Source organism: Orcinus orca, chromosome 20 (assembly GCF_937001465.1).
Source record: "Orcinus orca chromosome 20, mOrcOrc1.1, whole genome shotgun sequence".
Taxonomy (NCBI): Eukaryota; Metazoa; Chordata; class Mammalia; order Artiodactyla; family Delphinidae; genus Orcinus; species Orcinus orca.
Window position 1 is genome coordinate 46,917,913 of NC_064578.1, and position 15,655 is coordinate 46,933,567.

The 15,655-nt window shown below is 49.2% G+C and overlaps 1 protein-coding gene and 1 long non-coding RNA gene across 2 annotated transcripts; one reads left to right on the forward strand and one right to left on the reverse strand.

Annotated features, from left to right (window-relative positions):
• Positions 1–58: 58 nt before the first annotated feature.
• BLVRB (biliverdin reductase B) lies at positions 59–15,422 on the reverse strand. The gene is made up of 5 exons (XM_004271271.4): positions 15,221–15,422; positions 7,005–7,169; positions 6,770–6,859; positions 5,333–5,461; positions 59–315 (listed from the first exon to the last, which is right to left on the reverse strand). Exons 1-5 carry the CDS (start codon positions 15,297–15,299, stop codon positions 158–160), a joined length of 621 nt encoding a protein of 206 aa, XP_004271319.1. The 5' UTR covers positions 15,300–15,422; the 3' UTR covers positions 59–157.
• LOC125962770 (uncharacterized) lies at positions 9,825–10,983 on the forward strand. The gene is made up of 2 exons (XR_007474489.1): positions 9,825–9,959; positions 10,934–10,983. It is a non-coding gene; the product is annotated as an uncharacterized LOC125962770 (long non-coding RNA).
• Positions 15,423–15,655: the final 233 nt, after the last annotated feature.

Below are 15,655 nucleotides of genomic sequence, written 5' to 3' on the forward strand. Positions count from 1 at the left end.
GACAGAGACACTGAGACACCCAGATAGAGCCAGAGAGAGGAAGAGTCACAGAGGTGGGTGCTCTAAAATAGCTTGAAGCTCTTGGCTCAAGATTTATTGCTCCCTTCCTTTGTTCTCTATTTCCTGGGATGCTGTCCTCCTGGACGGGGCCAGAGCCCTAGTCGTACTGATGGGAGGGGTAGGTGCTGTGCCCGTTGTACTCATCAGTGGTGAGGCAGTGCAGCATGAAGTGGCCCAGGTCGTGTTTGGAGATGACCCTCGAGGGCCCTCGTCCATCCAGGGTCACTGAGTAGGCCCCAGTCAGTGGTTGGTCTCCTGCAAGGTAAAGACAAAGGGACTGGGTACATCAGATGTCCTTTCCCCTCCTGCAACCAACATGTGATCACTTCAGTGATCATCCCAGGGTGTCTACAGTGTGCCCAGCCCAGATGGTATAACAGCCAACAATGTATGAAACCCTTCCCACGTGCAGGGCACTAACCTGTACCCTTTACTTCATTCACTCGCTAAGTGAGTTGTTTTTTTTTTTTTGGTGCGGCATGCAGAACTTCCCTGACCAGGGATCAAACCCTTGCCCCCTGCAGTGGAAGCGCGGAGTCTTAACCACTGAACCACCAGGGAAGTCCCATTCGCCAAATTCTTATTGATGACTTATTAAACGTCAGGTGCTGGGCACACTGAAAGGGACAAAACAGATATGAATCCCTGCCCTCAGCATTCAGACAGTCACTAGGAAAAGGCAAATAATAAGATAAGAAAGTAAAATAGATAATATGTTAGATGGTGAGAAATAAAGCAGAGAATGGGCTAGGAGTTATTATTAATTCTATTTTACAAGTGGGCAAATTGAGTCTTGGAGAGAGGAAGTTATGTCCCATGGTTGCAGAGGGTGACTTCACAGTGGCAAAGGCTACATTTGCTCTGTGCCCCCCTCGCCCTCCCCCACCATGACCTGGCTGTTACCAGGGCATCTAGCGCCTGTATTCTGACAGTGACCAACTTAACTTAGGGATCAAATGCAGCATACCAGCGCAGAGACAACCTGGAATCATGTGCAATAAGAAACACACAGGGCTTCCCTGGAGGCGCAGTGGTTGAGCGTCCGCCTGCCGATGCAGGGGACACGGGTTCATACCCCGGTCCGGGAAGATCCCACATGCCGCGGCGCGGCTGGGCCCGTGAGCCATGGCCGCTGAGCCTGCGCGTCCGGAGCCTGTGCTCCGCAACGGGAGAGGCCACAACAGTGAGAGGCCCGCGTACTGAAAAATAAATAAATAAATAAAAGAAACACACACCCTCACCCATGTGGCAATCCTGCCAAAAATTTGTTTTTTATTTTTTGCGGTACGCGGGCCTCTCACTGTTGTGGCCTCTCCCATTGCGGAGCACAGACTCCGGACGCGCAGGCTCAGCGGCCATGGCTCACGGGCCCAGCCGCGCCGCGGCATGTGGGATCTTCCCGGACCGGGGCACGAACCCGTGTCCCCTGCATCGGCAGGCGGACGCTCAACCACTGCGCCTCCAGGGAAGACCCTGCCAAAAATTTTTAATCTGAGTCTGTAGGAAAATAACTACAGAAATCCAGAACGTGGGATATTTTAAAAGACACCTGGGATAACAAAGTCCTACTGTATAGCACAGGGAACTACAGTCAATGTCCTGGGATAAACCATAATGGAAAAGAATATTAGAAAGACTGTATACATATGTTAAAAAAAAATAAGAACAAAAACACCAGGCCTGTTATGTTTCATGTTATGAAAAACATTAAAAAAAAGAAAAAAAGGATATGGAGGATTGTTCCAGGTTAAATATGACATAGTGACTAAACACAACACACGATCCTGGAGCGGATCCTGATTTTGAGGGGAGGGGAAGGTTGGAAGATATTTTTTGGCAGCTGGGGAAATCTGAATATGGGCTGGATACTAAATTATGTGGTAGAGTGAATGTCAATTCCCTTGGTGCGATAACAGTACTGTGGTTCGTATCCAAATATTCCTTCTTGGAAGATGCCTATCAAGAGGTTCTAGGAGTAGAGTGTGCCGATGTCTGCAACCTACTTTCAAATGGTTCAGCCAAAAAAAAAAAAAAAAAGAAAGAAAGAAAAAGAAAAAAATAAAAATACACACTTATTTAAAAAATATACATTACATATGTATTCACATATATACACATTAGATGCATGCATAGATAGATAGATAGATAGTTACATAGATAGGGAAAGCAAAAAGGCCGAAATGTTAACAAGTGAACCTAGATGAAGGGTTTATGGGTATTCACAAACCTTTAATTTCTTTAACTTTTCTGGAGGTTTCAAAGTTTTCATACACGTACAAAAAAAGGACTGGGACTTCCCTCGTGGTCCAGTGGTAAAGAATCCACCTTCCAACGCAGGGGACACGAGTTCCATCCCTGGTCGGGGAACTAAGATCCCACATGCCGCAGCACAACTAAGCCCACGCGCCACAACTACTGACTGAGTTCTCGCGCCTCAACGAGAGACCCTGCGTGTTGCAAACTACAGAGCCCACGCGCCCTGGAGCCTGCGCGCCACAACTAGAGAAGAGAAAAAACCCGCAGGCCACAACTAGAGAGCAGCCCGAGCAGACCACGTGCTGGAATGAAAAAGACCCCGTGTGCCTCAACAAAGATCCCGTGTGCAGCAACTAAGACCCGACGAAGCCAAAAAAAAAAATAAGGAAAATAAATAAAATAAATATTCAAAAAAAGAAGAACTAAAAAAAAACAACTTTGTGTTAAATAATTTTTAGGCATGATCTCTCTGGATATTCACTTCAAACCTGGGAGGTCAAGAAGTAATATCATGAACCCCGTTTACAGATGAGGAAACTGAGGCTCAGAGGCCACGGGCCTTAAGTCCACAAAGTGCTGGGGCTGGGACTTGGCCCGGCTTCTCCGCCATGCAGCTTCACCACTGACTCAGAGCTTACGATTCTCGTCTCAACAAGAATCCTGAATTGAACCTCAACATTGAGCTTACCTGAACCTCTGTAAGGCGTGCAGGGCTCGTCTTTCTCCAAGCAGAAGGCAGAGGGCACAGCAGAAGTGCTCATCAGCAGGCAGGCAAATGTGAAGGAGATACAAGTGCCTGGCTCCGGCATCCGCACTGCGGTTCCCTCATTCCAGAATGTCCTCCCTTCCCCCAGACACTCACCTGATTCCCCCTGAGGGGCATCCACACTGCGGTTCCCTCATCCCAGAATGTCCTCCCTTCCCCCCAGACACTCACCTGATTCCCCCTGAGGGGCATCCGCACTGCGGTTCCCTCATCCCAGAATGTCCTCCCTTCCCCCAGACACTCACCTGATTCCCCCTGAGGGGAATCGTGGCCAGACACACACTTCCTATGCAAGAGACATCATTTAGAATGATGAATTTAGAAATTCAGATTTCCCCAACTGCCAAAAAATATCTTCCGACCTCCCTCTCCCCTCCAAATCAGAATCCAGTTCAGTCGCCATGTCACCTTTAACCTGGAACATCATTTTTTTTTTTAATGTTTTTCATAGCATGAAACATAACAGGTCTGGTTTCTTTTTTTTTTAAACATATATATATACACACATTCTTTTCTAATATTCTTTTCCATTACGGTTTAGCCCAGGACATTGAATGTAGTCCCCTGAGCAGGGGAATCAGGTGAGTATCTGGGGGAAGGGCCATCTCCTTAGCGAGCCTCTGCTTATACCTGAGGCTTACTCTCTTCACCGAGTTTTTTTGTTTTGTTTTGTTTTGTTTTGTTTTGGCTGTGTTGGGTCTTTGTTGCTGTGCACGGGCTTTCTCTAGTTGTGGCGAGTGGGCTTCTCAACGCGGTGGCTTCTCTTGTTGCGGAGCATGGGCTCTAGGCATGCGGGCTTCAGTAGTTGTGGCGTGCGGGCTCAGTAGTTGTGGTGCAGGGGCTTAGTTGTTCCGCGGCTGGTCCGCGGCATGTGGGATCTTCCCAGACCAGGGATCGAACCCGTGTCCCATGCATTGGCAGGTGGATTCTTAACCACTGAGCCACCAGGGAAGTTCCTGCACTGAACTTTATGGTTTCTTCATTCAGCGTAGCACAACCCAACAGTAATACAGATCATCTATTTCGTTTGTCTCCTCCGCTAGAAATGTAAGCCTCATGAGAGCAGAGACTACATCATTGGTACTTGTAATCGTGGCCAGGCACACACTTCCTATGCAAGAGACATTTGTAAATGCATCTCTCCCTCGGTCTGACTCTCTCTCAATGTGTATTCCAGACCTGGGAGGGGAAAAGAGGGTGTGGTTCCCTCCACAGCACCACCATCTTCTCCGGTATTAGCTTATGGGACAAATATTTACTGAGCACCTACTACATGCCAAGCCCTGTTCTAGGCACTAGGAACACAGCTGTAATCAAAACAAGACAAAATCTGTGCTTCAAACAAAATTCTAGTGTGGGAGACATGCGCTAAGTAAGATAAAGAAAGAAACGAGGGACTTCCCTGGTGGTCCAGTGGTTAGGACTCCACGTTTCCACAGCAGGGGGCATGGGTTCAATCCCTGATCAGGGAACTAAGATCCTGCATGCTGTATGGTGTGGCCAAATAAATGAATAAATAAATGGGTTTAAAAAAAGAAAGAAAGAAAGAGACGATGTGAAGCATAAGTCCCTGTCCCTTGAATGTGGGGCAGCCCCAGTATAACTTGTTTCTTTTTTTTAAATATTTATTTCTGTATTTATTTTTTTTGGCTGCACCAGGTCTTAGTTGCGGGATGTGGGATCTTTTTAGTTGCGGCATGCATGTGGGATCTAGTTCCCTGACCAGGGATCGAACCCGGGCCCCCTGCATTGGGAGCATGGAGTCTTAACCACTGGACCCCTGGGGAAGTCCCATAACTTGCTTCTAATAAAGAGAATACAGCGGAAGCAGCCCTGAGAGATCTGACGCTAGGCAAGGCAGCATGCAGGTGTTCCAGGGACAGACAGTCTGCACCTACCACGAGCCCTGTCGTGGCTTCCTTCCACACAATTCTATTGCCAGCTACTGAGCAACGGCGTGCGAGACGCCAGCAAAAAGTGTCCCCAGAGCCTAGTCAGCTCCCAGTACTGAGAGAGTCATCATAAATGAGGGGTTTTGTTTTACGTTTTAAAATTTTGGATAGTTTGTACAACAGAGATAATTGAAAAGTATGTTAGAAAGCAGATACAAATCAAGCAGGAAGGAGCATAGAAGGTGTGGGAGGAAGGTTTGCAATTTTCAACTGCCCAGGGAAGGCCCAGTGAATGTCGACAGAGGACAGGAAGGGGCAGGCTGGTGGTAACCCTGCAGCTGGGTCCCCACCCACTCACCTATGTGTGGTGGCATCACAGCCACGTACTTCAGGCCCGACTGCTGCAGTATCTTGTGCATCCGGATATGGTCATCAGTCACATCCTGCAGTCTTGGGGGCACCTTGGACGGGTCCCACAGGAGGAAGGCTGGGGGGACACAGGGTAGGGTCAGCCAAGGCTTGAGGACAGCCTGGCCAGGCCCGTAGCCCGCAGGTCTCCTGCCAGGACCAACCCCTACGGGGGCTCACTACTGCCCTCCAGTTTCTACAGGCTTCTCACCCTGCCTGCTCCTGTCCACTGTTACCTCCTGCCTAGACCATGGCAGCAGCCTCCTCCCTGGTCTCCCTGCCCCTGCCCCCCATATTCTGTTCCCCCGGCACAGCCAGAGGGGTCAGACTCATCTGTGACCCTATCTCACTCAGGGTAAAAGCAAAGGCCCCATCAGGTCCACGAGGCCCCACCCGACCTCACCACCCAACACTCTCCCCTTCACTCGCTCTGCTGCAGCCACACTCCCTCCCACCTCACAGCCTTTGTAAATGCTCATCCCTCTGCCTGGAGTCCCCTTATCCTCCCACTGCTCCCTCATGTCACTTCCCTTCCCTGGGAGACAATGTGTGATGGGACAAAGGTGAGGAGTGTGGACCATGGAGACAGTCCGGTTCCACACCCCAGCTCTGCCAGCCACAGGCTGTGTGATCTCGCGTAAGGTGATGGGCCTCTCTGTGCCTCCACTCCCTTAGCTAGGAAGCAATAAGAACAGCTACTACTCACTGAGCACCTACTGTGTTCCACTGTGAATATAAGTGCTACTCAAAGGAGTTTTGAGAAGATTAAGTGGCATTCATCTGTAAGGCACTCATGGTGCCGAGCACACAATAAGAGCTCAATAAATGCTGTTAGCATTAACTGCTCCTGTTACACACCCTGCAGCCTTCCTTTCAGATTATTCCGGGCAACCATTTGTTTAATACCATCTCCTCATAAACTGGGAGCTCTGTGAGGGTAAAGACCTGGCCTATGTATACACAGCTCTGTCATTTCCTCTATAATGCTCTCCCCCTGACCCTTTTTCAGGATGAGTCAGGCACCCCTCTGGGCCCCCAGAGTCCTCTAGGCTTCCCCTATCCCGGCCCTGACCCCTCTGCCCATGCTCCCCCCGAATCCTGGCCTTGACCCCTCTGCCTGTGCTTCCCCCAACCCTGGCCCTGACTGGTCACTGTTTGATGATGGCTCTGTTGCCACGTCCCTCCTCCTTGTAAGAACCACGGCCCAGGGTCCAGGGCTGTATTGTGTCTCTGGCCTCATCCAGCAAGGTTCAGGCACTCAGGTGGTTCTTGATAAATACACAGTAACTTGGAGTGGCTCTAATGCCGCCTTGTCGGAGCCCCTGGGCTGCCCGTCCAGTACCTATCCCCCACTCTTCAGCCCCATCCCTACGACCCCGCCACCCACCCGAGGTGCAGGCCACGACCTTGTCCACGCCGTGGGCCTTCATGGCCGCCACAATGTTCTGGGCACCCTTGGACATCACTGTGGTAGGACCTTAGAGGAGACAGAGAGTGGCTGTCACTGGTGGGCGGCGGCGGCGGCGGCGGTGGCGGCGGCGGCAGGGGTGGGGCTGGGGGCGGGGGTGGTGCTGGGGGCCGAGGTGCAGGGGTGGGCCGTGGGCAGAGGGGGGGCCCAGTACTGAGGTCATTGCCGGTGCCCAGCAGCACGATGACGGCGTCCTGCCCCGCCACAGTCTTGTCCACATCGGCCGCCTGCCGAACGTCACCCACTATCACGTGGGCCGGCTGGGGCCCCTCTGAGGGCAGCCTGGAGGTGTCCCGCACCAGCACTGTCACCTCATAGCCTGCAAAGAGGGGCAGAGAGGCAGGTCAGTCGGCTTGTGGGCTGGCACTCCCAGCCTCCAGGGGCTGGGTCCTGGAGGGTGCCATGAACCCCCAAATCCATCCCGCAGGTCCCCTGTTCTGAGACAATGGTCTTCAAATACTTTCGCTGACATACCCACAGTTGATATCCAGCTGGTTGTTAAAATAAGGTGATACCTTGATGTCGGTTCATAAATAACCTGCTCTGATGCCTCCAAGGGTCTCTTCTTCCCTTCACTCCCCACTCCTGCGATTTCTCCACCCTCCGGCGACTAAAGGGTTAATGCCTGGCATCACACTGGTCTATGCCCCCCATCCATGGTCCTGGGGCAAGCTGAGGTACCGAGAAGGACATGAGCTGCCCAAAGGTTGTCCATCATTGGGTTTGGTTCCCTAGGTCTTACTTCTGAAGGGCTGGGTCCTGTCTTAGTGGTTACTAAACAGTCTGAACATCACTTTGGCATGTCACCTCCCAAAAGAATTTTGGATAATTCTGTAACTCTGTGTCCCCTTTCTGACACATACCCTCCCTTTTAAAGATTACAACCAACACATTTCTTCCTTTGTTTTAAATAATGGCAAAATATATCAATGTTTATGTGTATTGCAAAAAAAATAAAATTAGTAGTTGTAGTCTCTGTTATGGACTGAATGCTTGTGTCATATGCTGAATTCATATGCTGAAGCCCTAACCCCCAATGTGATGGTATTTGGAGATGGACCCTTTGGGAGGTAATTAGATTAGATGAGGTCATGAGGGTAGGGTCCCCATAATGGAATTAGTGTCCTTATAGGAAGAGGAAGACCAAGGCTCGCTCTCTCTCTCTCTCTCTACCATGTGAGAACACAGCAAGAAGGCGGCCATCTGCAAGCCAGGAAGAGGGCCCTCATCAGAAACCAAACCTGTTAGTACCTTGATCTTGAACTCTCCGCTCTCTAGAACTGTGAGAAATGGCTGTTGTTTAAGCAACCCGGTCTACGGCATTTTGTTGTAGTGGCCTGAGCTGATGAAGATGGCCTCTAAACAGCATTCTCATGAAAAATGAGCCAGAGCTCGTTGAAGAAATGGCTGCTTGCTGGGCCACGCCAGGGAGAAGACAAGATGAGCCTGGAACATCTTATCTTGTACCTCCAGCTGGTACAAGAAATGAAAAAAATGATGGGGTGGGCTTCCCTCGTGGTGCAGTGGTTGAGAGTCCGCCTGCCGATGCAGGGGACACGGGTTCGTGGGATCTTAGTTCCCTGGCCAGGGATTGAACTCGGGCCCTTGGCAATGAAAGCACGGAGTCCTAACCACTGGACTGCCAGGGAACGCCCCTGTTACATTTCTCTTGATAGCTATCATCATATATGTAAAAAACAAATGATTAGAAATTTGTACACTCTGGGGCAGTGATAATGATTATAATGATACATAATATTTAGAGAGCACTCACTATATGCCAGGTGCCAAATTCCTTACATTTATTCGCTTCTTTAATCCTCAAAGCAATCCTGGGTTTGAATTCTGTCTGGCCCTACCACTACCTAGCTGTGACACTGGGCAACTCACTTAACCTGTCTGGGCCTTAGGGCCTTCATTTTTAAAATGACACTAATCAGGGCTTCCCTGGTGGCGCAGTGGTTGAGAATCTGCCTGCCAGTGCAGGGGACACGGGTTCAAACCCTGGTCTGGGAGGATCCCACATGCCGCGGAGCAACTGGGCCCGTGAGCCACAGCTACTGAGCCTGCACGTCTGAAGCCTGTGCTCCGCAACGGGAGAGGCCGCGATAGTGAGAGGCCCGTGCACCGCGATGAAGAGTGGCCCCTGCTCGCCGCAACTAGAGAAAGCCCTCACACAGAAACGAAGACCCAACACAGCCAAAAATAATAAATAAATAAAATTAAAAAAAAAATGACACTAATCATAGTCTCTACCTTATAGGGTTACTGTGGGTTTAAATAACATTTCTTTTTTTTTTTTTGGCCGCGCCATGCAGCTTGCAGGAACTTAGTTCCCTGACCAGGGATTGAACCCAGGGCCACAGCAGTGAAAACGCCGAGTCCTAACCACTAGACCACCAGCGAACTCCCTAAATAATATTTCTAAAAGTTTAATGTAGTTGGTTGATTTTTGACAAGGGTGCCAAGATGATTCAATGGGGCAAGTACAGTCTTTTCAACAAATGATGCAGGGACAACTTGATATCCATATGTAAAAGAATGAAGTTGGATCCCTATTCCCTCACACCATATATAAAAATTAACTCAAAATGATCAAAGACCTAAATGTAAGTGCTAAAACTATAAAAATCTTAGAAGAGGGCTTCCCTGGTGGTACAGTGGTTAAGAATCCGCCTGCCAATGCAGAGGACACGGGTTTGAGCCCTGGTCCGGGAAGATCCCACATGCTGAGGAGCAACTAAGCCCATGTGCCACAACTACTGAGCCTGCGCTCAAGAGCCCTTGAGCCACAACTACTGAAGCCCACGTGCCTAGAGCCTGTGCTCTGCAACAAGAGAAGCCACTGCAATGAGAAGCCTGTGCACCTCAATGAAGAGTAGCCCCTGCTCGCTGCAACTAGAGAAAGCCCGCGCACAGCAACGAAGACCCAACACAGCCCAAAATAAATAGAATAAAATAAATTAATAAAAAAAAATCTTAGAAGTAAACATAGGCATAAATCTTTGCGTCTTTGGATTAGGCAATGGTTTCCTAGCTATGACACCAAAAGCACACGCAGCAGAAGAAAAAATAGATACACTGGACATCATCAAAATTAAAAATTTTTGTGCTTCCAAGGACACTATCAAGAAAGTGAAAAGACAACCCACAAAATGGGAGAAAAATTTTGCAAGTCATATAGCTGATAAGAGACTTGTATTTAGAATATATAAAGGACACCTACAACTTGATAATAAAAGATGAACATTAAAAGCTGGGCAAGGACTTCCCTGGTGGTCCAGTGGGTAAGACTCCACACTCCCAATGCAGGGGGCCGGGGTTCAATCCCTGATCTGGGAACTAGATCCCACAAGCCGCAACTAAGAGTTCGCATGTTGCAACTAAGAAGTCCGCATGCTGCAACTAAAAGATCCCGCGTGCTGCAACCAAAAAAATAAATAAATAAACAAAGATCCTGCATGCTGCAACTAAGACCCGGCACAGCCTAAATAAATAATTAATTAAAAAAAAAATCTGGGCAAAAGATCTGAATAGACATTTCTCCAAAGAGGTTATACAAATGGCCAATAAACACATGAAAAGATACTCAATATCATTAGCCATCAGGGAAATGCAAATCAAAACCACAGCAAGATCCCATTTCATACCCACCAGGATGGCCATCATCAAAAAGACATAATAAATGTTGATGTGCATGTGGTGAAACAGGAACCCTCATACACTGCTGATGGGAACGTTGAATGATACACCTGCTTTGGAAGGTAATCTGGCAGTTCCTCGGAAGGTTAAACATATTGTTACCATGTGACCCAGCAATTCCACTCCTAAGTATATGCCAAAGAGAAATGAAAACATCTGTGCACACAAAACTCATACATGAATGTGCATAGAGGCATTACTCATCATAGCCCCAAAGTGGAAACCACCCAAATTTCCATCAACCGAATGGATAAATAAAATGTGGTATATCTAAACAATGTAATGGTATTCAACAATAAAAAGAAATGATCCATGCTACGATACGGATGAACTCTGAAAAAACAATTTTTTTGCTAAGTGAAGGAAGCCAGTCATAAAAAGCCACATAGTGTACGATTCCATTTATATGAAACGTTCAGAACAGGCAAGTCCATATAAACAAGGAGCAGGTGAGTGGTTGCCTAGGGCTGGGGAAGGGGTTGAGCAGGAAAATGGGGAGTGACTTCTAAGGGTTTCTTTTGGTGGTGATGAAAATGTTTCAAACTGATTGTGGTGAGGTTTGCACGAGTCTGTGAGTATGCTAAAACCCACTGAACTGTATACTTTAAATGGGTGAATTGTATGGCATGTGAATGATATCTTAAAAAAGCTGCTATGTAAAAAATGCAAAACGAAAACAAATGAAAAGATTAGAAGAGTGTCTGGCACAGGAAAGAGCATTATACGGGTGTTGGTGGTTACTATACCTTTTCACCATCTCTCAATTTTTTTTCCTGTCCTGGTCTAGTATTCCCTGGGCTCCTGGACTCTCTCAACCCCTCCAACCCATATTTCACGTGGTACCCAGGTAGAGCTTTCCACTGTTATATCAAAGTGCCCTTGGCTCAGATCCCTCCCCTGACCGCCCCCCGCACCGGTGCCCTGAGATAGTCATGTTCCTTAGGACAGACTTCAAGGCCCCCCCAGGATATGGCCTCTCCTCTCTCACCTGTGCTGGAGCCATGGCCCTTTTCGCACACTGAACTTCTTTCAGTTCCTCAAATGCATCATGCTGTTTCCTGCCTCCTGGCTTTTGCACGTGCCCCTCTGCCTGGAGCACCCTTACCCTCTTTCCCCAGAACCCCCAGCCAATTGTGCTTCCTCTGTCATGGCCCTACTTATGCTGACCTGGAATCAAGCAAGGGCCCTGTGGGTCCAGGGACTGTGACATATTCACCACCATCTCCCTGACTTTTATATCAACACAAAAGCACACGATATACTGTCTCACGGACCTGGGTTCGAACTCTGGCTCCACCTCTTTTTTTTTTTTTTTTGGCCCAGCCGGGCATGTGGGATCTTAGTTCCCTGACCAGGGATCGAACCTGTGCCCCCTGCAGTGGAAGTGCGGAGTCTTAACCACTGGACCGCAGGGGAGTCCCAGCTCCACTTACTGGCTGAGGAACCTCAGGAAACACCTTCCCTGACTGGCCCTCAGTCTCCTCTCTAAAGTGAAAGTCACAATCCCTAGCATCCCCATCCTGTGTGACCACCATTCATAAGGCAATGACACCTGTGCTGCCCTCACACACATCGGGGAGCAATGAGAGCTTTCATGATGCCACCGCAGGCACTGGTTAATTACCACTGTATTAGTTAAAACGGACCCTAGTAAACTGTGGGTATTTTGGAGGAGAAACGTTCTCACGGACAGTGAGAGCTCTGACACAGGCCCAGCACAAGAGTGCCTGTTAATGGTACATTATTGGTGATTAGTGACATTTATTGAGGGCCTCCTAGGGAATTCCCTGGCAGTCCAGTGGTTAGGATTCCACAGTCTCACTGCTGAGGGCCCAGGTTCAATCTTCAATCCCTGGTCGGGGAACTAAGATCTCACAGGCTGTGTGGCACAGCCAAAAAAAAAGAGAGAGAGAGAGAGAGAGAGAGAGAGAGAGAGCCTCCTATGTGCCAAGTGCTGTGCTAAGCTCTTTCTGCAGATGAATGATGTTTTTTTCCAAAAATTTTTAACACAACCCACATTTAAATTTTAATAGCAACATGTGGCTAGTGGCTACCATACCAAACTATAGTGTTAGAATTCACAAATTTTGCCCTTCACAAAGAACAAGAGCATTTGTAGGTTATTTCTAAACATTTCTTTTTTTTTCTTTTCTTTCTTTTTTTTGTTTAAAAAATCCCTTACTTTATTTATCTTTTTCCATTAATTTTTAATTTTGAAATAAATTCAGACCTATGGGAAAGTGCCAAGACCTAGATTCGCATATTTGCTTTATCTTTCTCTCTGTGTATATATAAAATATACACATAACATGTATAATTATATATGTGTATAAAGTTTTTTCCTAACGATGTGAGAGTCAGTCGTAGAGATCATGCCCCTTTTAAGCTTTTTTGATCTCAACCCTCCATACAAAATAGATTTCACTTCCAAACCCAGTATACACAAACCCATACATATATAATTGAAACGAAAGTTTCATAAAACCAATATTTAACATGTGATACATTCTGACAGTGTTGTGACCAATTAAATATATTTCAGGACTCATTATGACCCACAGTTTGAAAGGCCCCAGATTGCAACAACCCCACAAAGTAGGTTGTATTATATGCCCATTTTGAGGATGGGGAAACTAAGGCAATTTTAGGTAATTGGGCCAGGATCACACAGCTATAATCTGAGTTCTCTCAGCCAAGGAGTGCCTATTGAGCACCAACTATATGCTGGACACGGTTCTAAGCATTTTCCATATATTGTAATATCTCATTTAATCATCACAAGAACCCCAGGTCGAGTTCTACTAGTTTCATCCTCACTTTACAGATATCTAGGTACACAGATGATAAGGCACTTGACCACACAGTTGTTAAGTGGCAGAGCTGGGGTTTGGAATGCAGACACACAGGCACCAGAGTCTATGCCTGTCAGGACTCAGCCCTACAGAATCACTGAGGTAAATAAAAGCCGAGCTCATTTGACCCCTTCCTTTTTCTGATGGGGACAGCGAGCCTCAGGTTCACTGTGGCTCTGAAGAGAGCTGTCAGAGCCACAGTGAGAAGCCGCGGACTCCCCTAGGCCTCAATGCTCCACACCCCCAGGTGCAGTCCCAGCTGTGCCCAGCAGGGTGGATGAGCAGAATTTCATAGAATCCAGGATTGAGAGAAAGGTAGTAACTCGGTAATCCAATTCCTCAGGGTGACTCAGCAACTCTCAACATCTCCCTCTTACGTCCTCCCCTGGAAATGTTTACCAGCAAATTTGTTCCTCCTGTCCCTACAAGCCAAGATCCTCACTAGGTCTTCCCAGGGAGGGGGAGAGCAGTGGGCTGAATGGGGAACTTTCAGGCAGAGTCCCTTGAAGGGACAGCTGGGCTAGGAGACAGCTGAGAGTGGGATCCTGGTGGCCTCCACCCTTTTGGGGCAACCAGATAGTCAATATCTTCAGAGTCACCAAGGCCAGCAAGGGTGGGGCGCTATATCTGGAAATGTCAGGCTCCGATGGGGGTTGGTGAAGTCTGGACGGTGGGGGCAGGGTACTGCTGCATGATACTGATCCCCTTTCCTGCCCCCTTTCCTGGGGCAACTGCAAATTTTCAGTGCTCATTGACTTTCCCGGGACCCGTGTGCCCAAGTCTTCACCCTTGTCTCCGTGATCTTCTTTCCATTAGGTGCCCACAGCAACCCACCCCTCAGCCTTTTCAACTTTAAGCCTTGGTGCCCACACCAAGAGCCGGTGGTCTTTTGGCAGTTAAGAGCAAGCACTCATGGGACTTCTCTGGTTGCGCAGTAGTTAAGAATCTGCCTGCCAATGCAGGGGACACGGGTTCGAGCCATGGTCTGGGAGGATCCCACATGCGGCGGAGCAACTAAGCCCATGTGCCACAACTACTGAGCCTGTACTCTAGAGCCCACGAGCCACAACTATTGAGCCCACGTGCTGCAACTATTGAAGCCAGCACGCCTAGAGCCCGTGCTCCACAAGAAGAGAAGCCACTGCAATGAGAAGCCCACGCACCATGATGAAGAGTAGCCCCGCTCTCTGAAACTAGAGAAAGCCCGCGTGCAGCAACGAAGACCCAACGCAGCCAAAAATAAATAAATAAAATGTGGTGGGGGAGAAAAAGACCCATTGGTGGTCTCAATAAAAAACAAACAAACAAACAAAGAGCAAGCACTGGGTACAAATTCCAGCACTGCCAGCTTCCAGCTATGTGACACTGGGCAGATCACTCAGTGGGCCTCAGTTTTCTCACCTGTCAAATGGGGTGATACTAGTTCCCACCCGACATGAGTGCTGTACGGATTTAACACGTGCTAAGAGAGGACAGTGCTGGGAGGCCAGCCCAATGCCTGGCTTAGTTAAGCCCTTGCTGGGTGTGCAACCACCAGCACCACAATAACAACTTCATTTCGTCAGAGCATTGGATTTAAACCTGTCACTACAGTCCCCCAGCCTCCTAGGGCCAATACCTGTTCCTTGGGCTCACGTAAAATTAGACCTCACAGCGTCCCCCGTTTCTGCCCCCGTGGCCACCTGTTTTGCCCCCCTAGGTCCTCACACATCAAGGCACTGAGGGCCCCAACCAGCCTCGGCCCGACCCCATGATTCCACTTCCTAAAGTTCTGTCTGTGTACCCCGTGACACGCCCTGCCCGCCCCAGCTCATGCCTGCTTGCACCGCCTGCGCCAGGGTGGTGAGCCCGGTCCTTCCGGTGGCGCCGAAGATGGCAATCTTCTTGACGGCCATGCTGCGGGGTCGTGGGGTTGCGAGGCCGCGGAGTCGCAGGACACGCGGGAACCGACTGGCTGCTAGGCCGCCCTCTCCGTCCTTCCCTAGCAGGAGAGACGGGGCGGGGCCGCGCAGAGGGCCACGCCTCAGCCAGCCTCCTGCCCTCGACTCCGGCCGAGGGGCGGGGCCATAAGGCCACTCCTCTGGTTAAGAACGGGGTGGGCGGGGCGGGAGTCGGCTCGCCTCCGCCTGCGGCCCAGCACCGCCTTCCAGCCCACCACTTAGACTGGGAGGCGTGGCCGTATCTGGAGGTCTACGACGGTGAACCCAGTGCCCCGCCTCCGAGCTCTAAACTCCCAGAGCGGGGCGGGGCG